The sequence below is a fragment of the Glycine soja genome, chromosome 7 (assembly GCF_004193775.1).
Source record: "Glycine soja cultivar W05 chromosome 7, ASM419377v2, whole genome shotgun sequence".
Classification (NCBI taxonomy): Eukaryota; Viridiplantae; Streptophyta; class Magnoliopsida; order Fabales; family Fabaceae; genus Glycine; species Glycine soja.
Window position 1 is genome coordinate 10,244,966 of NC_041008.1, and position 24,775 is coordinate 10,269,740.

A 24,775-nucleotide genomic window follows, 5' to 3' on the forward strand; every position below is an offset into this window, starting at 1 on the left:
TTATTAGATTAATCTTATATCTTGAGGTTTAATTGGTTGTCAAGTAAATATATAGGATTCCATATGTGCACTCCTCATATTTTGTTTGGTTGCGGATTTTTGAACAAATTAAGCAATGGAATTACTAAATTAGCACTATTTAAAATAATGAAACTAGAAAGTGTCGGATAATTTATAATGTTCGCTCCTAAAGCTTAGGTGAAATGGATGAAAAGAAGGAACATGTTAAACATGGTTCTTAGGATTAGGTTATGGACATAATTCTATCCGAAAATGATTTAGTGGCATAATTATCATACTTTTTCCAAAAGTCGGACCAACAAGATCAAACCTTAATTAAGTCTCTGATTTTGTCTGTTAGCTGATTCGGTAGCATGCATAATCAAATGCTATTATCAACTGAGGTGATGCACAGTATATGCTTCATGAGTAAATCACTTCTCTTTTCTTTCTTTTTTTCTTACACTTTTAATATTAAGAAATCACATCATTCTTTATTAACAAATTCGAATTAAATTGAGTAAATTTATTTAAAGATAATAAACTTATGAGAAAAAATTGTTGAGACAAGTAATTCGATACTTTAAATTTTTTAATTAAGAATCAATGTTCAATCTTCCACTTACATAATCATTTATCTTTAAATGGGTCGACTCAATAAAAAAGAAATTAGTTAGATGTCAAATAGAAATTCATATGATTTATGATTAAACAAAAATAGAGAATAAATCATAATTCCCCAATACTTAAATTAGCAAGTGAAAGGTTTTCTTTTTTACCATATTATAGGTGTGAAATAGCTGTGAGTGATTCTCTAGGAATCTTCTCTAACATGATGTTTTCTCTAGCAAAAATCTGGACCATAAACTATATTCTTTCTTCTTTATTTTCCATACAATAATTAATCAATGGTTATGATTAATTTGGCTAGAGACAAAATTTGTAGAAGAGGATCTATTTTGGATTCTCTAGTGAAGAATTTGGTTGATGATCTTTAAAGAATTTTTTTTTATTAATTACATTTTTTCTATTCCATATACCAATAAGATAGCTTTTTAAATTAAGTTAAACCTGAATCCAAATTTTAAAAAGATCAAATCATATCCTACTAATTATTGTTGGGTCTATCTGATTGTACATCTTTATCATATCACCTACAAATATCTAATTCCATAGATTCAAAATGTCCAATTATCAAGAGTGTGTTAGAGATGTCATAATAACTAATAAACATCACCCCATAATTAGAAATTCAAAAGAGGCGTAAAAGAAGAACAAAAAAAACCTTGTAACTCTACTTTGTGGAGGATAAAGGTGATGGTGGGTACTAAGGAAACATATTTAACATCTAAAACTAACTTTGATAAACAAAACATATAAACATATATTAGTTTGTTGAAAGCTGATCGAGGGGTGAGATAGTAAATCAAATGTTAAAGAAATATAGTTGAAAGTAAAGCGTGAAATTAGAGAAATTGTAGCTAGGGGAAGCACATGGAATATATAATACTTTCACGCAGGAATTTGTCCTTTTTCAAAAATTATAGTAAACAATTGTCCTTTAGTAGTTAGGACCACAGAACAGTAACGGAAAAAGGAATGAAGAAGGGGCAAAAGTGATAAGGAAGAAGGAACCAAAGTGAACAGCTTCGGTTTTGGCTGTGTTCGATTGGGGGGAGGGGAGAGAATGAATGACTTAGTAAAAAAGTGGAAAAAGAAAAAGACACAAAACTGGAGCAGTGTACTAACAAAGGCACCCCATTGCTCGATAAAACTTTGAAGTGTTGCTTTCATGAGTGGAAAAAGACAGGGGAAACTGAGGAAGCAAAAAGGCCACACCCTCCCACACCACATTACTCTTCACACCCCCTCTCTGACTGACTCCATTTCTCTCTTAACCACGTATGCATGCAAGGGTCATTCGCTTCCCTTACTTCCAAAAGTGGGAGCATCTCAATCTCACTGACCTCATCATCTTCATCCACCACCATATATAGTACCAATCTCACATCTCAGATATGTCTATATATATCTTCTCATGATATTATTTATTATATTCATATAGTATCATTATTTAGTTATCAACTATACGGCATATCAAAGGTTCACTTCTCCTGCTCAAAAATTGATATGGAATCTGAGAGGCCTAGCACTATTAATGAGACCTACAAACAACAACAAGAACTAGAAGAAGAAGAAGAAGAAGATGATGATGATGATAATGAAGAAGAAGAAGAAGAAGAAGAAAACAATGAGATCCTCAAGAGGAGAATCTCCAACCACCCTCTCTATGGTCTGCTGGTTGAAGCTCACTTGGACTGTTTGAAGGTTTTAATTTGTCTCTTTTTTTCCCCTTTCATTTCCTTCATTCCTTCTTCTATTTACTGTTTCCAGCCCCAGTTTACATTATTAATTTATTTACAAATGCATTGGATTCAACTTAAACTCCATGTTTCTTAATTTCTCAGCAAATTAATTATATAAAACTAAGCTGTGAATCAAAGTAGTGTTTTTCTCAATGTGAACTTGGTTTTAAAGAGGGAAGTCTTTTTTCTTGCCCTTACAAAAGAGGCTTTCAGCTTCATCTTGCTCAACTTGTTGGATCTTGAATCATGATAAAAAAAAAATCAAGGATTATCTTGCGGATTGAATTCTTGTCAATATAATATAGTGAAGGGAGCAGATTCATATGCAAGCAGAAGCTCAACTCCAGTTTGGCCCATCTGGTTAATTTTATAGTTAAATTGTATATTAAAACTTGTGATTATATGAAATGAGTTTAAATTAAAGCCCAATAGAAGTCATAAAAAATAACTTTACTTCTCAAATTCAAACCCTATAGATTTAACCATTTCGTGATAAACTATGTAGATTATATGTAAGTTGTTGGTGATAAACCCTATAGGCATGTGTCTGTGAAGTTAGTTCACATCAGAAACCAAAAGCTTGTCCACATCATTTGAACATGAATACTAATCCTTCTTGAAAATGAAGTTTTGCTTATCAAGCTTTTTGGTATCAACCATTTATAGTTTGATAAACTGTGGATTAACTTGTTGGTGCACCTTGTGTACGAAATAAAGATATCATGATATCAGAAAACCCAAGCTCATTCATTCTTTTTTAATTTAAGCATGAACCTTTGAAGATGCATGGTGTTAGTACTTGTTCCTTTCAGGTTGGTGACATTTCCAACTTGGAGAGAGAGCTGAAGATAGATCAGATGCAAGCAACGGAGAAGCAAAACTTGGGCATGTTCAGCCAATCTGAGCTTGATCTCTTCATGGTAATAATACTAATACACACTCTCTCTTGTATGGCTTGGTTTACACAAACATCAATGAATGAATGAATGTTTTTATGGGATATGATGGGTCAAGTACTGAACCAAAGTAACATAACACACCACAATTTTTCTTCATGCTGATGGACACTTCATGGTTACCTAAAGCATGTGCTTCCTGCTTGAAAGAGACTACACTCAGAAATGCGCATAGTTTTTTGTTCCAATTCCATGACTGTGACACTTTTCCCTATCTGTCTCTGTGTTTGTGCGAGTGTTCAGATTGTGTCTTTTCACATTTACTTTAGGCCGCAAAGTTTATTAGAAGAAGCTTATTATTCAGCATATAAATGTCATAACAAGCCATCAATATATGTTACCTCTTATTTTTGTCATCAAAACATTTCCTATAGATTTTCTTCTTTGAATTCTCCCAAACATAATTTTTTTTAGGGTCTTATGCCTAAAATTTTAAGAGGACAAAGGTGAATACTTTAGCAATATAAATCTCTAGACGATAACCGGTGTTAATATAATCCAACTCATCATAAATGGGGGAATGCTTATGCTATATATCATTAAATAATACTCAGAAAAGTATGAGTTTGTCACACGTTTTGGCACAACTAGTATCACTTGGGTATAGAACTTTGAATGGACTGCACCATGCACCATCATTTTGAACTGCTCTTTTTTAGGAGACTCGTTAGACCCACCACCTGCATCTTCATACTTCTGGAAACTTTTATCATTGTTGACAAAATATATAGCTCCAATATACTTGAGGAAGCATATATTGTTAGTTGCCAATGTGTTAAATTAATATACACACTAATATGTAGCCTTTTTTAAAAAAAAATGTAAGAACTAAAATGAAAAGTGTTGTCTTCTATAGAGACTAAATTTGACATTGTTGTTATAGATAGCATTGGCAAACAACAGGAATAATTTATAAACATTGTTTTATATACAGAAACCAAAATATAGAGAGAAAAAAAGTATAGGATTTTTAATGGAAGAACTCAAACAAATAAACAGTATTTTAAGTGTAGGGATGAAATCTTTAATTTAGTACCTGAAAATGTGATTACTGTAAAAAGTATAGTACTTGGTTCTCTTGTGTGGAAGTCATCAATTTCTAAAAAGGCTTCACAAAAGAATGATCCATCTGGAATTCTGGACGCTTTTCTAATTGCGTTTATTTCTTTCTTATTTTAAACTTTGAAGAAAAACATCTAGTAATTAACATTTCATAGTGGTTGGCCTATTGGCTGTTTGTAATTATCACGATATCCACGTGCTGGGTAAGATGCCAAATTATTTTGGTTATGTTGTTTTAAAGTAGATGTTTAAGATGAATTTAACAAGAATGCATTAGTAATATATAAAAAAAATTATACTCACATACAATTATAAATTAATATATATGTAAATTATATTTGTTAATTTCTATGATAATTAACTTAAAAAAAATATATTTAAAATGTAAAAAAAATTATACTAATAATATATAAAAATTAATCTCTTTATATATTCCGGGTCGGTGACCATATTCATTGTCCTAATATGTATATACGTTTAATTTACAAGGAACTTTTGCATGGATACATTGATACAATATATACACAAATTATTCTATACCCGTCGTTTATTTTATATATAAAGCAGTAATATGTTAACATTTCATCCCTTCAAATACTTCATTAACATTTATAATTTATCTTTAATTGTTTCTATCACATCAAATCATTTATCATACCTATATTTTTTTATTTTATCTTTTTATCTCTCTACTAGGTGCCAACTAGAATAGAAGTATATCCGATCCACCGATCTGTATTCAATTTTACACTAGTTTCATGAGATCTTTATGAACTTTCATTTTTCCATCTTAGCTTTCCTTTAGAAATACCAAATTGTATTTCTATTTCAAAAATAAAATAAAAAAAGAAACATATCAAATATACCAATAAGAATGATAAAAATTAATTTACATTTTAATGATAAAAAATTATGATTTTTCAATTTCAAGATTGGAATTAATTTAAACTGGACAAACTTGAAAATTGATCTTAATATATAGTTATAGAATTATCATTTTCTTCTTCTTTCATTTTCACTAACCAGCTAGCTAGTTTCCTCTTATTTCTTCCCCCAAAACAATACCATATTAAACTTCGTGGCAATAATATATCATAGTATTACTTAAACTCTGGACTTTTATATATACGAGTAACACAACGTTATACTATATATTTTTATCTGCAAAAAAGGTATAGGCTTTTGTCTAATAACATAAGGTTTTTTTTTTTTTTGGTTGTACGTGTTATATAATTAAACCATATATTCAGATAGATTTTATTAATAGTTATAATCTGGAAATGCTTTGGTTGAACCAATTACCTTGCAGGAAGCATATTGTTTGGCACTTGGCAAGCTTAAAGAAGCAATGGTGGAACCACAACAGAAATCCATGGCTTTCATAAACAACATGCATTCACAACTTAGGGAGCTCACTAAGGCAACCTTGCCTGCACCTAATAATGCTGAACCAGCTGCAGCAACTACATCTTCTACTAGTGAGTCCAAATTCAGAAGAAAGCCCACAATTTAGCTTTTCAGTGTGAATGGCATGCAGAGTAATATTTTGCAGCTAGGTTATTGATTAAGGCTTCAATTATGCTCAAATTGGCAAATCCCATGGTTAAAGTGTACCTCATTATATATATATAAATTAACGGGCATGACTCTTATGTATAAATATTGCAGTTAATTAAAATCTAGTATTGCCTTATAAGTTTTTTAGTTTTTTTATTTTTATATAAAGAATGTATGAATCTGGTTTGGAGAAATTAAAGCTTGTCAAAGATGATCATTTACTTTAGATGAAAAAAAAAACTGTAGAGTTATTATAAATATTAACACACACAAAATCAACAATTAAGATCATAGCATTAATATACAGATATATCTATATATTTAGGGTCTACGGATCAAAATATATAGATATATAATAAGGGTTGTATTAATGAGTATCTTAACAAAATTCGGGACTAATTAATATATAAGTATTTTTTTATTGTTAGAAATTACGATGAATATTTATTGGTCATATTAGTTTATATTTTTTAATTTCTTTTCTTTAATAACTAGTATCATAAAGACAATTTTAGTATTCTCTATATATAGTAATTTCATGTTTGACCATGATTATTCTATGAAAAATAACCACTTATACTTTAAAAATTATCTTAAAGGTTAATAAAGTACAAGAGATTATTTCTTTAAAATAAGTTAATTAAACTCACTAAATTGTATAAGAATTATAATATTTTTAATTTCTTTATTTTCTCCCCAATGATTATACCTCCCCTTTAAGATTGCAGACCATCATCTCAGTTATTTTATGATTAAGAAGGTTTGAAATTAAGCTAACAATTAAACAAATGAACCAATTCCATTAAATGTACCCATGTTTTTTAATCAACAAATATTAATTATCTAGCAAGAAAAATCAATAAATATTAATTGTTAATTTAACTTGTTACGAACTAGGTTTGGGCCCAATCCACATCGCTTATCCGTTAACAACGCAAATGCTCAAATGAAACAAGCATCAACTAATTAAGGTTACTTAATAACGGGAATAAAATTAAGAAAGTTTTTATGATACTCTAATAATTTTGAGGACTTTGATATTGCTAATTTTTTAATCAGTGATTATCAAGTTATATTATTATCTCTTTATTTTAATATTTAATAATAATTTTATTATATATTTCAACTTAATCCTTACTTAATTAAAGTTTTTTTTAAAGAAACTGTGTAACCTCACAAAATCAAACCTAAGCAAACAAACATTTTGATTCAAATCAAAATCTCAACAAGCATACGAAAACATTCACAAACTCTATAAATTATGAATTTAGCTTCATTAGTCACATGGCTCACTAGAATCAATGAGATTAATCCAAACGCGTTCGTGTGAGATTTTGCGTTCGACACGTGTGGGAACTCCATGAACGACATCGATGGGGAGTGGTACTCCATCATTCACGTGACACTGGAAGACGGTTTACAACTATGCGAGTTTTGAATGCGTGCCATTACCGGAAGACGATTACTCCACCATTCGCGTTTTGGGGTTTTTAGGGCATTATAAAGTTAAACTTTGAAACAATTAAAACTCAACTTGTCTTTAATCAAGTCCATTACCAAATAATTATTTGGAATTTTTTATGCATATATGCGAAGCCTTGCTCAGTTGAGAGTAATTCTCGTCTTTGCTTAGGTTTTGTCTGGATGTGTGCACTTTATTATGGTTGAGATGAAAAATGTATAAAAAAAATAAAATATTTAAATTAAAATAATCGTATTTGACTTGAATCTGTCCAAATCAAACTCAATTCAATTATATTTTAGGTAAATTTGAGTTGAATTATTAGGTTAAGTTATAGTTTTTAGATATATTAGATTTTAATAGATTTATGAGTTTTAAATCCAATGAATCTGACTTAATTTGACTAAATGATATATATATATATATATATACTTATTTTGTTAGTTGTTAATTGCAAAACATATTTTGAACTACGTATAAGAAACATGGAAGCGATAATTATTTGATTCAGCAAGTGCTATGTATTTGTTTCGCAACATACTTCTATTTCACCCAAAAAAAAAAAATTCATTGTAATGGTTTTTCTATTTTTTTTATTTTTTTTTCTAATTTTTTAATTTTCAGAATATATTTTAATTACTTAATTCGATTATCCAACCCAACCATTGGGTTGGAATGAATTAGATTTCTAAAAGAAAAGTGAATTTAATCCAACCTAATTATGTTAATTAAGTTGAGTTATAATAAATTAGACTAAACTCAATCTAATATGTAATTACACCTCTAATGTAATGCATAAAAATAATTTGATATAAACACTTGTGGTTTTAGAACAAGAGTAAGAATATTAAAACTCAAGAATTATGCCCATTCCCACCAAACACAAAAAATATTAATTTTCATAAAGCAAAACAAGACTATGTTACAAAAGATCCAACGTTTAACTTTTTTATTAAAAATAAAAGACATTTTATCGAAGTTTACTTTAAGATAACCGACATTGCACTTTTGCCAAATATATTAAAAATCATTTCACTTAAAAAAAAACTCCTTAACATTTTAATTATCAACATAGATTAATTCTTCAAGCACACAACTGGATTTGTTTTCATTATATTATTATTATTATTGTGAATATTTTTAAGATTCATAAATTTGAATATCACCACTGATAGGTTTTATTATTTTGCTCTCACACATCTTGATATGATCTTGTTTTAAACTTTAACTAGCCTTTTGTTCGTGTCGACGTCCGAACTCATACTCCTATTTGAATATTGAAAAGTTGAAATAATTAATATTGAGATATATGTAGGTAATAAAGTATGATTTTAAGATAACATGTTAATATTATATATTGTCTGATATTGTTTAGAATAAAAGAAAGGATACACAATAAAAAGATGTGAATCAAATGATTATATAATTAGATAATATGTATCTCACTAAGTCATGAAACATCAAGAACACTAAGTCATGAAACATCAAGAGGCAGAAAAAAGATTTGAGATAAAAATATAAGTCAACGAAATAAGTTTATAATTAATCAAAGCAAATCATAAATTGTTTAGTCAAAATTAAAAAGAAATTGAAAATTTGTTTGATACCCAAAGATATTGAACTTACAACATTAACAAAAATATGAGAAGAAGACACATGAAAGAACCTCTATGATGCACATGACTACAATCAGATATTAGTAGTGTTGGATCGTGCCTTCAAATTGTTGACTACATTTTTTTTCTCTTCTTTTTGATCGAATCCCCTCCCTCATAAATTAAAGAAAGCAATACACACACAAAAATTATTGAGCATAAACCTTTCGTCCACGTTTAATCTACAATTAAGATTCATAGAACATTACAGATGGTAACCGAAATCTTACAACATTAATAAAAATGTGAGAAGAAGGCGCATGAAAGAACCTCTGGGATGCACATGACTACAATCATATATTAGTAGTGTTGGACCGTGCCTTCAAATTGTTGACTGCTTTTTTTTTTCTCTTCTTTTTGATCGAATCTCCTCCATCATAAATTAAAGAAAATAATACACACAAAAATTACAGAGTATAAATCTTTCGTCCACGTTTAATCTACAATTAAAATTCATAGAACATTACAGATGGTAACCGAAATCTTACAACATAAATTTGAATATCACCATTGATAGGTTTTATTATTTTGCTCTCACACATCTTGATATGATCTCATTTTAAACTTTAATGTTAACTTTTCTCCATTGTGTTTGGTGAAAATATTCAAATCTTCTTTAAAAGACAAGTAACCATAAATCGCCTGCGCTTCCCAATGGGAGAAACGGATTCTGAGAGGCAATCTTGTCTTATCTAATTCTTGCTCTTTAAAATGCTTGTGGCTCGGCCGGCACCACACGACTTCTAGAGTGTATTTGAATGGAGATTTTACAATTTTAAATAATTTTAAATTTTAAGAAATTTAATTGTTTTAATTTAAATTCTTTTGTTTTAAAATTTTATTATTTGGATAAGAAAATTAAATTCCTTTATCTTCAAAATCTTGTGTTTGAATAGAACAATTAAATTTCTTTATTTTTTAAATTTCTTATTTTGATAAAAATAATGAAAATGTTTCTAAAATTTTGTATTTGAATAAAATAATTAAATTTTTTCATTTATAAAATCTTTTAGCCAGATTAGAATAATTAATTTTCTCACTTATAAATTTTATTATTTGAATGAAGTAATTACTTTTCATAATTATTATATTTTGGATATATATATATATATATATATATATATATATATATATATATATATATATATTTCTCTAATTATATATTAAAAATAAAAACTTAGAACTACAAAATAAAAAATTGTATACTTTCCAACAAGAAAGAAAAACTAGAAATAAATCAAGCAACTTCTATCATTTTTCCATCATTAGTTTCATTTTAAAAATCATAAAAAGAAAATATGCTCAGATATGTGAATATGAGATCCAACTCATTTTTAATATTCATTTTCAATAAAATTTTGTATAACTATAAATTCATGATAAATAATTAAAAACTAGTTTGAATCTCAATTATATAACCAAAATAAGACGCAAGATTGAAAGTTAAACTAAATTTTTTGTCATCAGTCGATCCTCAATTACTTGGTGACTATTCAAAGTTATAACCTATAAAAAAGAAAACTAAACTAAAGTTATTGTCATCAATTGATCCTCAACTACTTAGTGACGATTTAAAGCTATAACCTGTCAAAAATAAACAAAGCATGTTATGGTAAGTAAGAAGGATAAAAATAGAACTTCAACTCTTCAATAAATGAGACAAGTATAACACAACCAAGTCATTAACCAACCAATAACAAACAAATTTTTTTATCTAACTTGAGTCACTCGTTGAAATTATATAGGTGATTCTAAAAATAATTAAATTCAACAGTGACCTGTAAACTAATAATACCCTTTGTTTGATCATCATGTACACCATCCAAAACAAATATCCAACTTTATAACCCATCCCAAACAAATGTCCTGCCAACTTAAGTAACATTTTATATTTCCAAATTATCGTATCATAAAATAAGTCAGAACAAGCTATAAATACTATACTTTGGTACAATTAATCTGATTTGATAGCAATAACATAATTAATCAGAAAAATAAATAAAGTAGTCAGACCTAAGCAAAAAGAAATGAAAAATCAAAATCCACTGGGAAGCATAAGCATCTTAATTGATTCAACTAGAATGTTTCTTTTGGGTGGTAGGGTGGCCAACCTAGGCAAAGAGGGATTAAGTGATTACAATGAGTGAAATTACAAAGCAATAATGATTTAACATGCATATATGTAATTGTAAATTAATGGCTTAATTTTATCATGTATCAAACACTTAATAGACATATCTATGCACAACTATATATAAATGTTGACTAGCTAGTTAAACTATAAAAATGCATATTTTAGAATCACCTCTAATTTTGCATCAAGACATAAAAACCATGATGTATTCCTCCTTCTGATCTAATGAAAGAGATTTTAGAATTGCTAACTTATTGAGATTTTCTGCCAACCAATCAATGGCTTTTTGTCGAAGTCCACTTTCAAGATAAGACAGATTCTTTAACTCATTTTGCACTTCCTCTACTATTTCTTCAACTTCTTTCATCCCTACTCGCTTTTTAATATCCACTTTCTGCATAGTTACTTATGCGAAAACTTTCAAGGATGAGGTCACTTCATTCAATGAGGCAACTATCCCTTATTTTTCTCCACTCCTACTGGTGAGTCTTTTTCTTTGTTGTAGAACTTGACTCTTCTAACTCAATACTCATACTACAAACTTCTTCCTCTTAATTTGCTTCCTTGCTCATGAGATTATCTGCATCTAATGCATTATATGCTCCAATTTCTGTAGCTTTATTCTTGGCACATAAGTCTACAATATCATCTCAGTTAGAAATGACCTTGAAACATAATCATTTAGTTTCATCATGTGACTTGAAAACAAAAAGAAAACATGTAAATAATACTAATACAAAATAAGTTCTATTGAATAATAATTAACATTGAAGAGATTATTACCTTAACATATTCATTTCATGCATTTACATTTTCAACATTAATCATGTATATCGTGCTATCCCAATCAAACCCACTTTGACTAAGAATATCAATAACAAAGTTTAAAGTGATTCTTAACATTATCTCATATAAGTTGAACTCCAAAACGCTTACCATTGCGGCAGGAGGAGGCTTGCCCATCAGCCTACTTTTTTGCCAAGACGTGGCAGGAGCACAACGACCTAGCCCAAACCTACTTAAACTAAAGGCTTGGCCCGGTCTGAAGGAAGAAGAAAGTAGACCTTGTAGAGAAGCGGATAGGAGAGGTAGCCTATAGACTCAAGCGATCAGCTCGGTTAAAACTCACCCCGTATTCCATGTGAGTCAGTTGACTTCGATTAGACCAGACCGACCCAGAGAGGAACGTGCCCAGCCCACGAGGGCACCACCAGATGTTGTAGTGTTGTATGTCATTGTTTTTCAATTTCCATCACCTTTTTTACCCAAATCCCTTTGGTCTTTAAGTACTTCAGCTAATACACATTTCATATCCAAATTCCATGAGAAGTAACTTCTTGGGTCCTCGCTTGTTATCTTTCTTTTTCCAATTGACTTGTTTATATTGCTTGGCTCTGTTTCTCTAGATCAAGAAAAATAATCACAGATATATAATTGCATAAACATAAAGGTAAGATATGTCAAATTGGCATTTTACTATGCAATCTTTGTCTAGCAAAATCCAAATTCCAAAGTATCACACATACATGGGTATAAAGTCGATTACACATGAAAGGAACCAAAATACAAAAGTCTACTAAAACATTCTCCCTAAATAAAATTTCATCTAGCTTGATAAATAGCAAACATATTCATTGGTAAAGCGTCACAAAATCTTGTCCATTCTTCAGTTGCTTGGATAGTTGTGACTTCATCTACATTATTGCTTCTAACTCTTCCCCCTTGTTGATTGGTTAACTCCACATCAATAGTAGATAAATATTCCAAACTTGGAATTCTAAAATTGAATCACGTTGTTGCTCATCTCTTATGAAATTGTGTAGCACGAAACATGTATTAATAATTCTTATATGTGTTTTTATATAAAAAAAGATAGTTTTTAATATACTTCATCTTTTATTCAATATACCAAATGACCTTTCAATTATATTCATTGCCTTTAAATGACATAGATTAAATAACTCCTTGTAATTTTGTGGGGTATTTTCATTCCATTCATATTAAGAGGATATCTAGTTCCTCGATAAGGTGCTAGAAATCCAAGGTCATTTATATATCTTGCATCTACAAGAAAGTGTTTACCTATAATGGTTTTAAAAACAACAAATCATACAATTATCTTTTATATATGAAATAAAATATTATTTTCATGATATTACCATTCAAAATTTTGAGACAATTTTTTGTGACGCAAAGTATCTCGCAATACTCGAGAATCACTTGTTGACTCTTTCCACCCATATATAAATCTCAAATCTGAATCACAAACTCCTAATACATTTATAGATATATCACTTTTTTTTATTATGATAGCTAGGTCTATCTTCTACATCAACTATTATCAAAATATGCACCTCATCAAGTTCTCTAATAGTATTCTACATCAACTATTTTCCTTTTCTTCAAAAAAGTAGAATAAAATAAATAAACTTACATTGCTTAAAATTAATTATTTAATATTTTTTACTAATAATATTATTTAAAAACAAAAACAAAATTGTTTTTTTCTTTATAATTTTGATGTTTTATTAATTTTTGTTTAGTGGTCAAATATTTTTTAAAAAATAAATACAGTATTAGTTCATCAAAATAAATAGTTTAACATCAAACAAAATAATAAAAAAAGTAGAATTTCAAGTATCATAAGTAAGAAAATAAATACGTAATTCAATATTGGTAAAAATGTTAAAATCCCGTGAAAGAATTTTTAAATTGAATAAAAAGTTAAAAAAAAATTTCAAATAAATTAGTGAGCTTGAAATTGAAAGGAAGAAAAACCTAGTAGCTTACTCAATTTTTTATTCTTAATTTTTTCTTTGCTATTTTATTTTAAATTATGTTTTCCATTTTATTCAATTTAAAAATCCTTTTTTTTTACTATTTGGAAAACTTCTATTATCTAATTTATCATTCTTACACGCACACTCGTCAATTGTCATCGTTACACTCTGTTCCGTAAGGTTAAAAATTATTTGAATCATATCAACTTTATAATTATGTTAAATTATTTTTATTTTTTTAATTATATGACCTAATTTAAATGGAATTTCAAATTGTAAAGCCAAATATCACAAGGAAGGTTGAATTGTGATTTTAGAAATTTAAAACATTTTTCTTTGAACAACAACGTTATCGTTAGATGATTAAGCATGTAAACACAAACATCAGAGTTTCGCAAATGGATTGAGATGATAAAACCAAATTTTGTAAAAGTTTTCAAAAAAAAAAATCAAATTCGAACCTTGAGTCAATTTAAAGCACAAAAGAGAAAGCAAATAAAGATAATACACTAAAAATTATACTAGTTCATCTCAACCACTAAGACTACGTCTAATCTTTGGCAAACCATCAAGTTTCACTAACTTTAATAAGTTATAATTATTTATTACTGTCACTTCTAGCTCTACAACTCGAACTCTACACCAAGCTTGTTACTACTAGTATTCTTTATCCTACCAAGCAATTGTTGACTCTATTACAAATCAAAAGATTTGTTGTTTGCTTGCACACTGACTAATACTCAACTGTCTTAAAGGCGGATATATAATCTCAGCCCTTTGTCCATTCTCTCAAGGTGTTTTGAGATCTTTACAACATACAGAGAGCTTTTTACATAAAGAATTTGAATATAAGCACATAGGTTCTTGTTTCATGTTTTCAAAGTTTCTGGTATATATAGGTCTTCTTCAACAAGTGTATGTTATCTCTAAATGGATAGTTCTCTTCACTTGATTTTGTGTATGAAGATTGTTGTCGTTGGAGCATTTAATGCTTGCATTAAATGCACACTTCTTTGCTTTGAAAAATCATTCTCTTTAGCTATTGTATTGAACACTCCAATAGGAAACCACTTTCTTTTGCGTTAGATGAGGTTTGCATAGTAGAACGCTCTTATTGATCGCGATTGACAATTTTTAGAAACTGATCTACATTTATTCTTTATAGCATTTAGATTTTAGGAGAATGTTTCTGCAAAACAAATCGCAGACAGAATATTAAATAAAACCTTTAAATGTCATATCCAATTATGACTTTAGTATCTTATCGTCTAAAATGTCAGATGCTTGTGAAACATATTCTGATATCACATAAGATACAACTTTTAACTTTTGTGTTTACTTGCTTCTAGTCAAAATAATTAAGGGTTATGATTTATCTTAAAACACAAATGTCTTTTAACTTAACACAACTATATATGATTAGTTTTAAATAGAAGATCTAGTTTACATTATGTTTCATAGTTATGAAAGTGAGAAACATATGCATGCAAGTTATTCTTGAATAAAATAAATAAATAAATATTTAAGTAAATTATAAAAGAAAAAACACTTTTTTTATTTTTTTTAAATAATATTATTAATAAAGTATTTAAACATCAAAAAATATTTTAAACAATATAATTCTAATAAAATTTATTTCATTTAATTTTACTATTTTGAAGAAAAAAAATATAAAAAAATCCGAGTTTTAACAATATGAGTAAAATCACTAATTCTTTACCAGTTTCTAATAATACAAAATTTAAAATTATTATCCTACTTTTAAAAATATAAGTTGTTAGAAATAAATTCAAATATAAAAAATATTAATATGTCATTTTACGTAATTGGATACTTATCAATTAACTTTTAACTTTTTAGCTTATATCTTATAGCTTAGCAGCTTTCAACTAGTTTATAAGCTTTGAGCTACTTATGAAAAATTTAATTACCAATTTAGTTAAAGTAACACGTGAAAAAACTTCATGGACAGTGTAGCACATGGATTTTGGACGAAGTGGGAACCACACGTGAATGCATTGCTGAAGAAAGATTTAAAAATGTAATATTTATTTGAATCAAGCTACTTTTAAATGTAACAATTCATAAAAAAAATATTTTAAACTATTTTTAAATAAACAAACACTTATATTGAGGTAGTTGTTATATTCACTCTTCTTCTTTGTTTATCCACTCTCATTCTCAATTTGTTTTCCAAAAATGTCCTCTTTTAGAAAAATACATTCCCCTGGTGACAGTTTTGAGAAAACCTCACGCGACCCCCAATTTTTGCACCCATCCAGCGCATCAAAGACCTTCGAGATTCTGGTGACAATGGTGGTCATCTTCTTCATAAAAGAATTCATCACCATCGGTGAAACCTTAAGTCCATTGAACAACCTTCTCTTGGGAGAAAACGAAACCCTCTATGAACTCAGGGTGGCTGCTTCATCCTAGTCGAAAAGGTTGTTAGTAGAGAACGACAAATTGTTGGCTCCCCAAACACCTTCCAGTTCTCCTCATGTAGAGATTAAGTGCTTGTTTGGATTGTCATTGGCAAACCACGTTTGTGCCCTACCTCAATTTTTTAGGAAACATCTCCTTCCTTGCTTTTACTTTGAGTGCCTCATAATTTGTGTGGCAACATCGTCGTCGACAATCCAAACATGCTCTAAACGGAGTACATTTGATGCCCAACACAGGCAATTTAGGGTTGAAATTATCAATAAAGAGGGGCCAAAGAGGAATTGGGGTGGTAGTTAAAGGAAACAAATTGGATTAAAATTATGTTTTTTTTTATTATAAACAAAATTATTTTTTTAAATCCATAGGAATCCAAGACCCCTTTTATAAGAAAATAATTTTAAATGGCTTCTAATTTCAATCAGATTTTTTTTTCACTTTTGATTATTTTTAAAAACTAAAACGCATAAAAACAAAAAACAAAAGATACTTTTTTTTACAAGAAAACAGACCTATATATGAAATGATTCTTCCAACTAAGAACACTTTCTTATATAGAAAACAAATAAATGAAGCTTTAGTTCTTGTTCTTGAAGCAACATGAATGAAATTATTGTTAAAAATGTAATCATTAACAAATATGAAAAATACTACACTACATAATTGGTATCAAGTTCACAAGTAGTGTTCTCATCTACATATCTTACAGGTCAACCCTTGAGCTCTTCCATTTTGCCCTGCGGATATTTTAGAAAATTGAAAAATCAGATCACATTTCATACTGTTATGCAATATAAATCTTAAAGCTGCAAGACAACTTAACCTGTGCGATAAATTGCTCTGCATCAGTTCGTTTCAGAAGGTGCATTGAATGGAGGGCAAAATTGGCACTCTTATCATCACTGAGCAGAATGCCTTCTCCAATGTCATCAATGACCCTCACTTTGATGTATGGATCTTTTGGCGGTACCATATCCTATAAAATGCAGATTTAATGAATGACAATGTAGTAGTTTACTGTCAGATTACAAATTTATTCTGCTACTAGAAACTACAAAAGAACAGTGAATAACTCAAAGCTAGGGATAGTTTTATAACACAACCAAAAGTAGGGATAGTTTTATAATTAAGAGACATGCAAAAATAAAAATTACATTATAATTTGAACTGAAAAATTATTTTCAGTTTACAAACATGAAGTTAACTTAAAGCTAGGGATAGTTTTATAGCACAACCAAAATTAGTTCTTCATCAATAAATAATCCTCAAATTATAAGCAGCTTAGCAGCCCAGGCTAAAATTACTTAACAAGGCATTGACAGCTAGAACATCTTGAGAACTACATTAATACACGTATGCATAACAGAAGTATGTATTTTTTCTCTTATGTGAGTGTATACAGGTGCATGTGTGCTTGCAGGTGAGGGAGAAGGGAAGGAAATGGGGGAAGAAGAGGGAGAGGTTACCACAGTCAAATCAACCTCCACTTTCAACATATAATTTTTCAGTGCTTTAGAATGATTCTTGAAATGTTCTTCCTCCGTACTACAAAGCTTTACTTTAATTTCTTGAGGAAGCATGTGCCCTATCTTCCATAACAAGTTTCTTATAATTTCTGCTCGATTATACCTGCAGAGAGACAAGTTACAGAATCTCAGAATGCAGATAAGTTACAGAATACAGCAATACACAAGAGCTATGTTTGATGGTAAATAGCATTTCAAAGTGATACTTACATATAGGCCATTAGGCAACGTTTATTTCGGACTACAGCAAGATGGTGGATAAGGGCTCCGTAGTGATCTGCATTTTTTGCCGTTTGGATATCCAAACCTTCTTCCTGCATCTTCCTGTTTACACAGAACAACTCATGCTCAAATGGGATAGGATACTGCAACGAAAAGTGATGTTCTTGGGAAAATACACATGCAAATTTATCATCTTTTATTTAACATAGTAATATGATTTCACCATAAACAAGAATTCATTAAAAAAAACTCAGGCCCATATGAGATAGCATGTTAAATTTCAGCTTAAAATCAATTGGCACTAACTAAGTGAAGTTGTCTAATAGATATATAAGCTACACCTTGAGACTTGAAGCAGGCGTGAGACTTCCTAATGCCTGTCAGAACAGAGGGACCTACTAGAATAGGCAAGAACCAAGATGGGCTATAGACTCTAATAGCATGTTAGATTTCAGCTTAAAATCAATTGGCCCTAAGTGATGTTGTCCAACAGATGCATAAGCTACATCCCAAGAATTGAGGCAGGCGATGTGGGACTTCCTAACATAGCATACTATAATGAAAAAAAGGGGACACGCAGAAAAAAGAAGCAGGACACCACATTAATGTTACCTTATCAAGGACTGAAAATCAAGGTGATGTTGAGTACACTCTGCAACTACTTCTCGAATCAAGTCATTCTACAAGATTATTGGAAAAATAATCAACCAAAGTCAAGTATCCATAACAATATAAAGAGTTCAAATCAGGGAATGGGAAAAGGTCTATGATAAATAAAAATTAAGAGTAAAGAAAATCAAGGTATCAAATAGCAATATCATACATCGTAAATACTTCACCATCCAAGGATGGTGATGTAACAAACTGGAATATCATGAGTTATGATAGACCAAAATAAGTTCTGACGGTAATCAGGGCTGCTAGTTTTTTTTTCCTTTCCTTTAGAATGGGGAGATGTATGAAAATGATAGAAATGTTTGGGAAATGTAAATATGGACATAAAAAGACAAGCAGGTAATGAATTTAAGAAAAAAATTCATATGTGAAAAAGATACTTGAATCCTGATTCATATCTTAAAGTGGTCACTCTTATCTATGCAAACAATTTCAATTTTTCATCTCACAACTTTTGAAGGTTAGCATAGTGTAGAGAGTTATATTCAAAGTTGAACTTATCATTATATACTCACTAACCTGACACCTTGGAAGTGGTAAACAATCATATACAGTATTTAAATCCAAAGAAAAGTAATAGATTCAGATAGAGCTCTAGTAATGTAGTTGGGGATAAGGGTGAAGGTAGACTGGCAGAGTTAAGATTTAAACATGAATTCAAGAACACAAATTGCCATAACCAAAGCATCAATCACAATGGCTGCCATTAGACATCAATACAAATCCCCAGATGCATAAAACTCAAGTGAGGTTCACACAAAACTACCAATTTCATTCCAAAACTTAATAAGAAAAGATACCACTCACCAAAATTAAAGTGCCAAAATAGTGTTTAAAAATAACATATTGATAGTGTAAATTATTTTCCACTACACAAGGTGGTTCCAACATAGCCCAACAACAACAACAAAAATCTTAGCTCAGTGAGAGTGAGTGAGGTGTGGCTGGCTACATGGATCACATGATGCAATCAAATTTCCAACATAACCCAACAATTGAAAAATAAAAATGTGTATATCAAACTGAGAAATGAAGAGTTGGACTTACATTGTATGTGGTAAGCTGACCTTTTTCTCCACTTGCAAATTCTTTCACAAGTTGGCTAGCTTTACTCCCATACATGTTCCAAGTTCCAAGTTCCAACTTTCACAAGACAAGGAATTACGCTGAAGAGATTATACTGAAAAGTTCACAATTACAGATCAGAAAAACTAACAACTAACATTTGCAGATAAAACAACAATTACAGATTGGATAGCCTTGAAAACAAAAAAAACAAAAAAAAGAATAAAATTAACAAGAGATAGTGTAAATAAATAGCACAGATAGAAAGCAGAAATTGTTGGAATGAAAAGGCAACGACTTAGCAGGGAAAAACAACAAATTAGAGATGAAGGAAGGGTAAAAAAAAGTGGTGACACAGAAATGAAAGCACAGAACAATTAGTCAATTCAAAATGCATCTCAGAACATTAGTCAAACATATAATGTGCGTCTTATTTGTGACCCGATAATTCTGGCCCAGGAGCCCAGAACGAATCAGAAACAAACAGCAAAACAATGAGAATTGAAGATTACCTTATACTGAACAATTTCGAAGCTGAGTCACGACGCGAACGGTTGAAAGCAGAGAATATGTTGAAGAACAGATCGACGAATATGATTCAAAAGCACAGGAACGAGACGCACCAGAGCGAAATCGGGACAGAGAAAGAAAAAAATGCAGTTCGCAAAATGAAACACGAAATTGTACCCTCCAAAATCACTTTGTTTTCCCTCCAAAATCCCCTCCCCGATGTCAAATATTGTGAATGTAGACACAAGACACAGCCAATTAAATTCTGCCAACACATTAAAATACTACAAGAAAAATCCTTAATATCAACAAGTGATTAAATAAGATAAACACCTATTCTAAGCATGTTTGGATAGGGTATTTTAAAAATTTTAAATTTTAAAAATTTTAATTGTTTCAATTTAAATTTTTTTCATTTTCAAATTTTGTTGGTTGGATAAGAAAATTAATTTTTTTTATTTTTAAAATCTTGTATTTGGATAGAACAATTAAATTTCTTCATTTCTAAAATTTCTTATTTTAGTAAAATGATGAAAATATTTCTAAAATTTTGTATTTGAATAAAATAATTAAAGTCTTTCATTTATAAAATTTTTTACCCATACTAAAATAATTAATTTTTTCATTTACAAATTTTATTGTTTAAATAAATTAATTACTTTTTCATAATTATTTTATTAAATTTTGTGTGTGTATGATACTTTGGAATTTGGATTTAACTAGACAAAGATTGCATAGTAAAATGTCAATTTGACATATCTTACCTTTATGTTTATGCAATTATAATTATGTGATTATTTTTTCTTGATCTAGAGAAATGGAGCCAAACAATGTAAAAAATAAGTCAATTGGAAAAAGAAAGATAAAAAGGGAGGACACAAGAAGTTTCTTCTCATGGAATTTAGATATAGGATGTGTATTAGTTGAAGTTCTTAGAGACCAAAGGAATTTGGATAACAAAGGTGATGAAAATTGGAAAGCAGTAACATACAATCAACACTACAACTCAAGTATTGTCTAAGCGTTATGGAGTTCAACTCATAGAAGATAATGTTAATAATCACTTTAAACTTTGGAGACAATGGTATGGAATTGTTAGTGACACTCTTAGTCAAGGTGGGCTTGATTGAGATAACATAAAATATATTATTAATGTTGAAAATGAAAATGCATGGAATGAATACGTCAAAGTAATAATCTTTTTAATATTAATTATTATTCCATTGAACTTATTTTGTATTTTTTATTATTATTATTATTATTATTATTATTATTATTATTATTATTATTTGTTTTTTTTCAAGTCACATGATGAAGTTAAATGATTCCGTTTCAAGGTCATTCCTAACTGAGATGATATTGTAGACTTATTTGTGTCACTGGGATTGGAGCAAAGAATGCATTAGATGGAGATGATCTCATGAGCAAGGAAGCAAATTAAACGAAAAGAGTTCATAATGTGAGTATTGACTTAGAGGAGTTGCATGTGAAGAAAAAGGTTAGCTTACCACATACATTGTAAGCCCAACTCTTCATTTCTCAATTGGATATTCATATTTTTATTTTTCAATCATTGGGTTATGTTAGAAATTTGATTGCATGGTGTGATCCATGTAGCTAGCCATACCTCACCCAGTGAGATAAGATTTCTTTTTGTTGTTGGGCTATGTTGGAACCACCTTGTGTAGTGGAAAATAATTTACACTATCAATATGTTATTTTTAAACATTATTTTGGCACTTTAATTTCAGTGAGTGGTATCTTTTTTTATTAAGTTTTGGAATGAAATTGGTGTTCTTGTGTGAACCTCACTTGAGTTTTATGCATCTGGGGATTTGTATTGGTGTCTAATGACAGCCATTGTGACACTTGGTGATGGCAATTTGCGTTATTGAATTAATGTTTAAATATTAACATTTCGTGTTCTTACCGATTGTCCTTTCTCTTTTAAAGTTTACAAAGCTAAGCAAATGTTTTTTTAGTGACCCTTAGTTGTTCAATAAAATTCATTTTAGATCCTCTACATAGATGATTAAATGATTAATGTAACCGTGTCTTTTCAATTCCCAATTTTTGACAGGCTCCTTAACAAAGTTCTTGTCATGATACCAAACAATTATTTCCAAAAGCATAGTAACAACACTAATAACAATCAATATTGTTTGCTCTTCTTTCTCCTCCTCTTCATCTCTTATATGTTTCCTTGAAACAATTGAAGTCATTACACTCTTAACTACTATGTTAGAAAACACCCAATTTTCAAACCAATTTTTAAAGTATAAACAATGTTATGTGTAAAGTTTAAACACTTAATTTTCAAAGTATAAACAAGAAGGTAAGATAGGAAAATTATGCAAGTTGGTGGTTTTCTAAAAAAATCATATAAAAAACTTGCTGATAGCAAGAGCAATTTTCCTATTGAACAAACTAACTAAAAGAAAGCTGAAAATAAATAAAATATTTACAAATATTACAAGTATTAATCCTATTATTGGCTCAACATAAATGTTGTTAACAAGTAAGACTTGGGTTATTATTACACCAGACAATGACTTCCAAATATTTTGGACATGTATTCTATCGTCGATTATGAACTAGAGTAAATTTTAATAGCATACCATGACTGCTTCTCTCAAATATTCAAACACACATGATTTAAGCGATAGAAATGAGATTTTAACTCTCAAGCTTACATGGTGGGAAGTTCAAATACAAGAAAACATACATCATGATAACAAAAGACTGGCCTAAAAATAATTTCTATTGAATACATTCTCTCCAGTAACATTACCATTGAATTAGTTCCTAATTGTTCAATAAACTTGATCAATATGATATATTTTATTATAAAGTGTAAATTCTAAAAATGAATAGATATGCAGTGTTGTGCCAATACATCAGACATACACATCTAAAGAAAACAAATCAAAGCCAGCCTACAAATTACCACAATAAAAAAAAAACAAATGAATACCTACCTAATCATGCTGATAAAACTTGAACCAAACCAACTCACTACTTGTTTGGGTTGGACCTATGAGTGAGGGATCATTCTAAAACTCCTAGCATTTTATAGAATCAAACAATTCTAGAAATTTAAATCATAAAACAAATTATAAAAGTGACAATATCTTTAATAAAATAAATGAAGTGTAAAAAATCAACTACTTAAGTTAATATAATTTGTATCAATTGCAATGTTGAGTGACACTATAAAATTGAAGTTTTGTATTTTGACATTTATTTTCCTTCATGATGTTAACAACATTTTCACCATCAGTCCTATTTACAACATAGGTTCACTAAGTAGTTCAATAACAATGGAATGATGAACAAAAAAGCTCAATGTAGTAACATTGTCAATAGGAAACGAAGGAATAGAAGACTGATATAGTAAGTACTGATAAATTGATAGAATGAATAAAATTAATGAAATTGAATTACAAAGTATGGTTTGGGATGCTTACATACAAGGCCAAACTAACTAACTAACTTCATGCCCAAGCTAACTACTTTAACTAACTTAACAAAATACTCAAATAACTTTTAAATTCTCTATGATTCCCAACTTGCGAATGAAATTGGTGAAAGAGGAAGTAGGTAGAGGCTTGGTGAATATGTCAACTATTTGATGTTGAGTCTTGACATGAATCAACTTGAAGATGTTTGACTGAACAAGTTCTCGAATAAAGTGACAGTCTATGTCGATATATTTCAATCTCTCATGATAAGAAGGGTTTGAAGTCAAATGGATGGCTGGTTTGTTATCACAAAACAACATGATTGATCCAATATCAACTTCAAAATGTCCTAGCAAACGCTTGAGCTGTACAACTTCACTAGCCACTGATGATAATGCTCGATATTCAGATTCAGTAGAGGACTTTGGGACAGTACCTTGCTTCACAGGCTTCCATAAAATCAGTGCATCACCAAGAAATACACAGAATCCAGTTGTAGACTTACAAGTGTCTAAATAGTTTCCCCAGTTTGCATCAGCATAAGCTGACAAGTGTAAGAAATTTTGAGCAGGAAAGAAAAGGCCTTGTCCTAGAGTAGATTTGAGGTATTGAAGCAAGTTGTAAACAACAACCAAGTGAGTTGTCAAAGGGGTATTCATGTATTAACTTAGCTTGTGTACTGCAAAAGTAATGTCAAGCCGTGAAATGGTCTTGTACATGAGCCTACCAATTAGTCTCCTATATAGAGAAGGATCAGGGATTAAATCACCATCAGTCAAGGTCAATTTCAGATTTAGATCCATAGGTAGTTGTGTTGGCTTACTACCAAGGTATCATGTATCATCTAGCAATAATAGTGTGTACTTTTATTGAGAAAGTGAAATGCCTTTATTAGATTTGGC

The 24,775-nt window shown here is 29.7% G+C and overlaps 2 protein-coding genes across 2 annotated transcripts; one reads left to right on the forward strand and one right to left on the reverse strand.

Annotated features, from left to right (window-relative positions):
- Nucleotides 1-1,943: 1,943 nt before the first annotated feature.
- Nucleotides 1,944-6,080, forward strand: LOC114417717 (protein KNATM-like). Its single transcript, XM_028382800.1, has 3 exons — nt 1,944-2,328; nt 3,179-3,286; nt 5,694-6,080. Exons 1-3 carry the CDS (start codon nt 2,131-2,133, stop codon nt 5,895-5,897), a joined length of 510 nt encoding a protein of 169 aa, XP_028238601.1. The 5' UTR covers nt 1,944-2,130; the 3' UTR covers nt 5,898-6,080.
- A 10,887-nt stretch (nt 6,081-16,967) lies between these two features.
- LOC114419104 (DNA replication complex GINS protein PSF1-like) lies at nt 16,968-20,648 on the reverse strand. The gene is made up of 7 exons (XM_028384704.1): nt 20,415-20,648; nt 19,885-20,017; nt 18,775-18,842; nt 18,151-18,264; nt 17,881-18,043; nt 17,238-17,390; nt 16,968-17,151 (listed from the first exon to the last, which is right to left on the reverse strand). The coding sequence occupies exons 2-7, from the start codon at nt 19,957-19,959 to the stop codon at nt 17,125-17,127; spliced, it is 600 nt and encodes a 199-aa protein (XP_028240505.1). The 5' UTR covers nt 19,960-20,017; nt 20,415-20,648; the 3' UTR covers nt 16,968-17,124.
- Nucleotides 20,649-24,775: the final 4,127 nt, after the last annotated feature.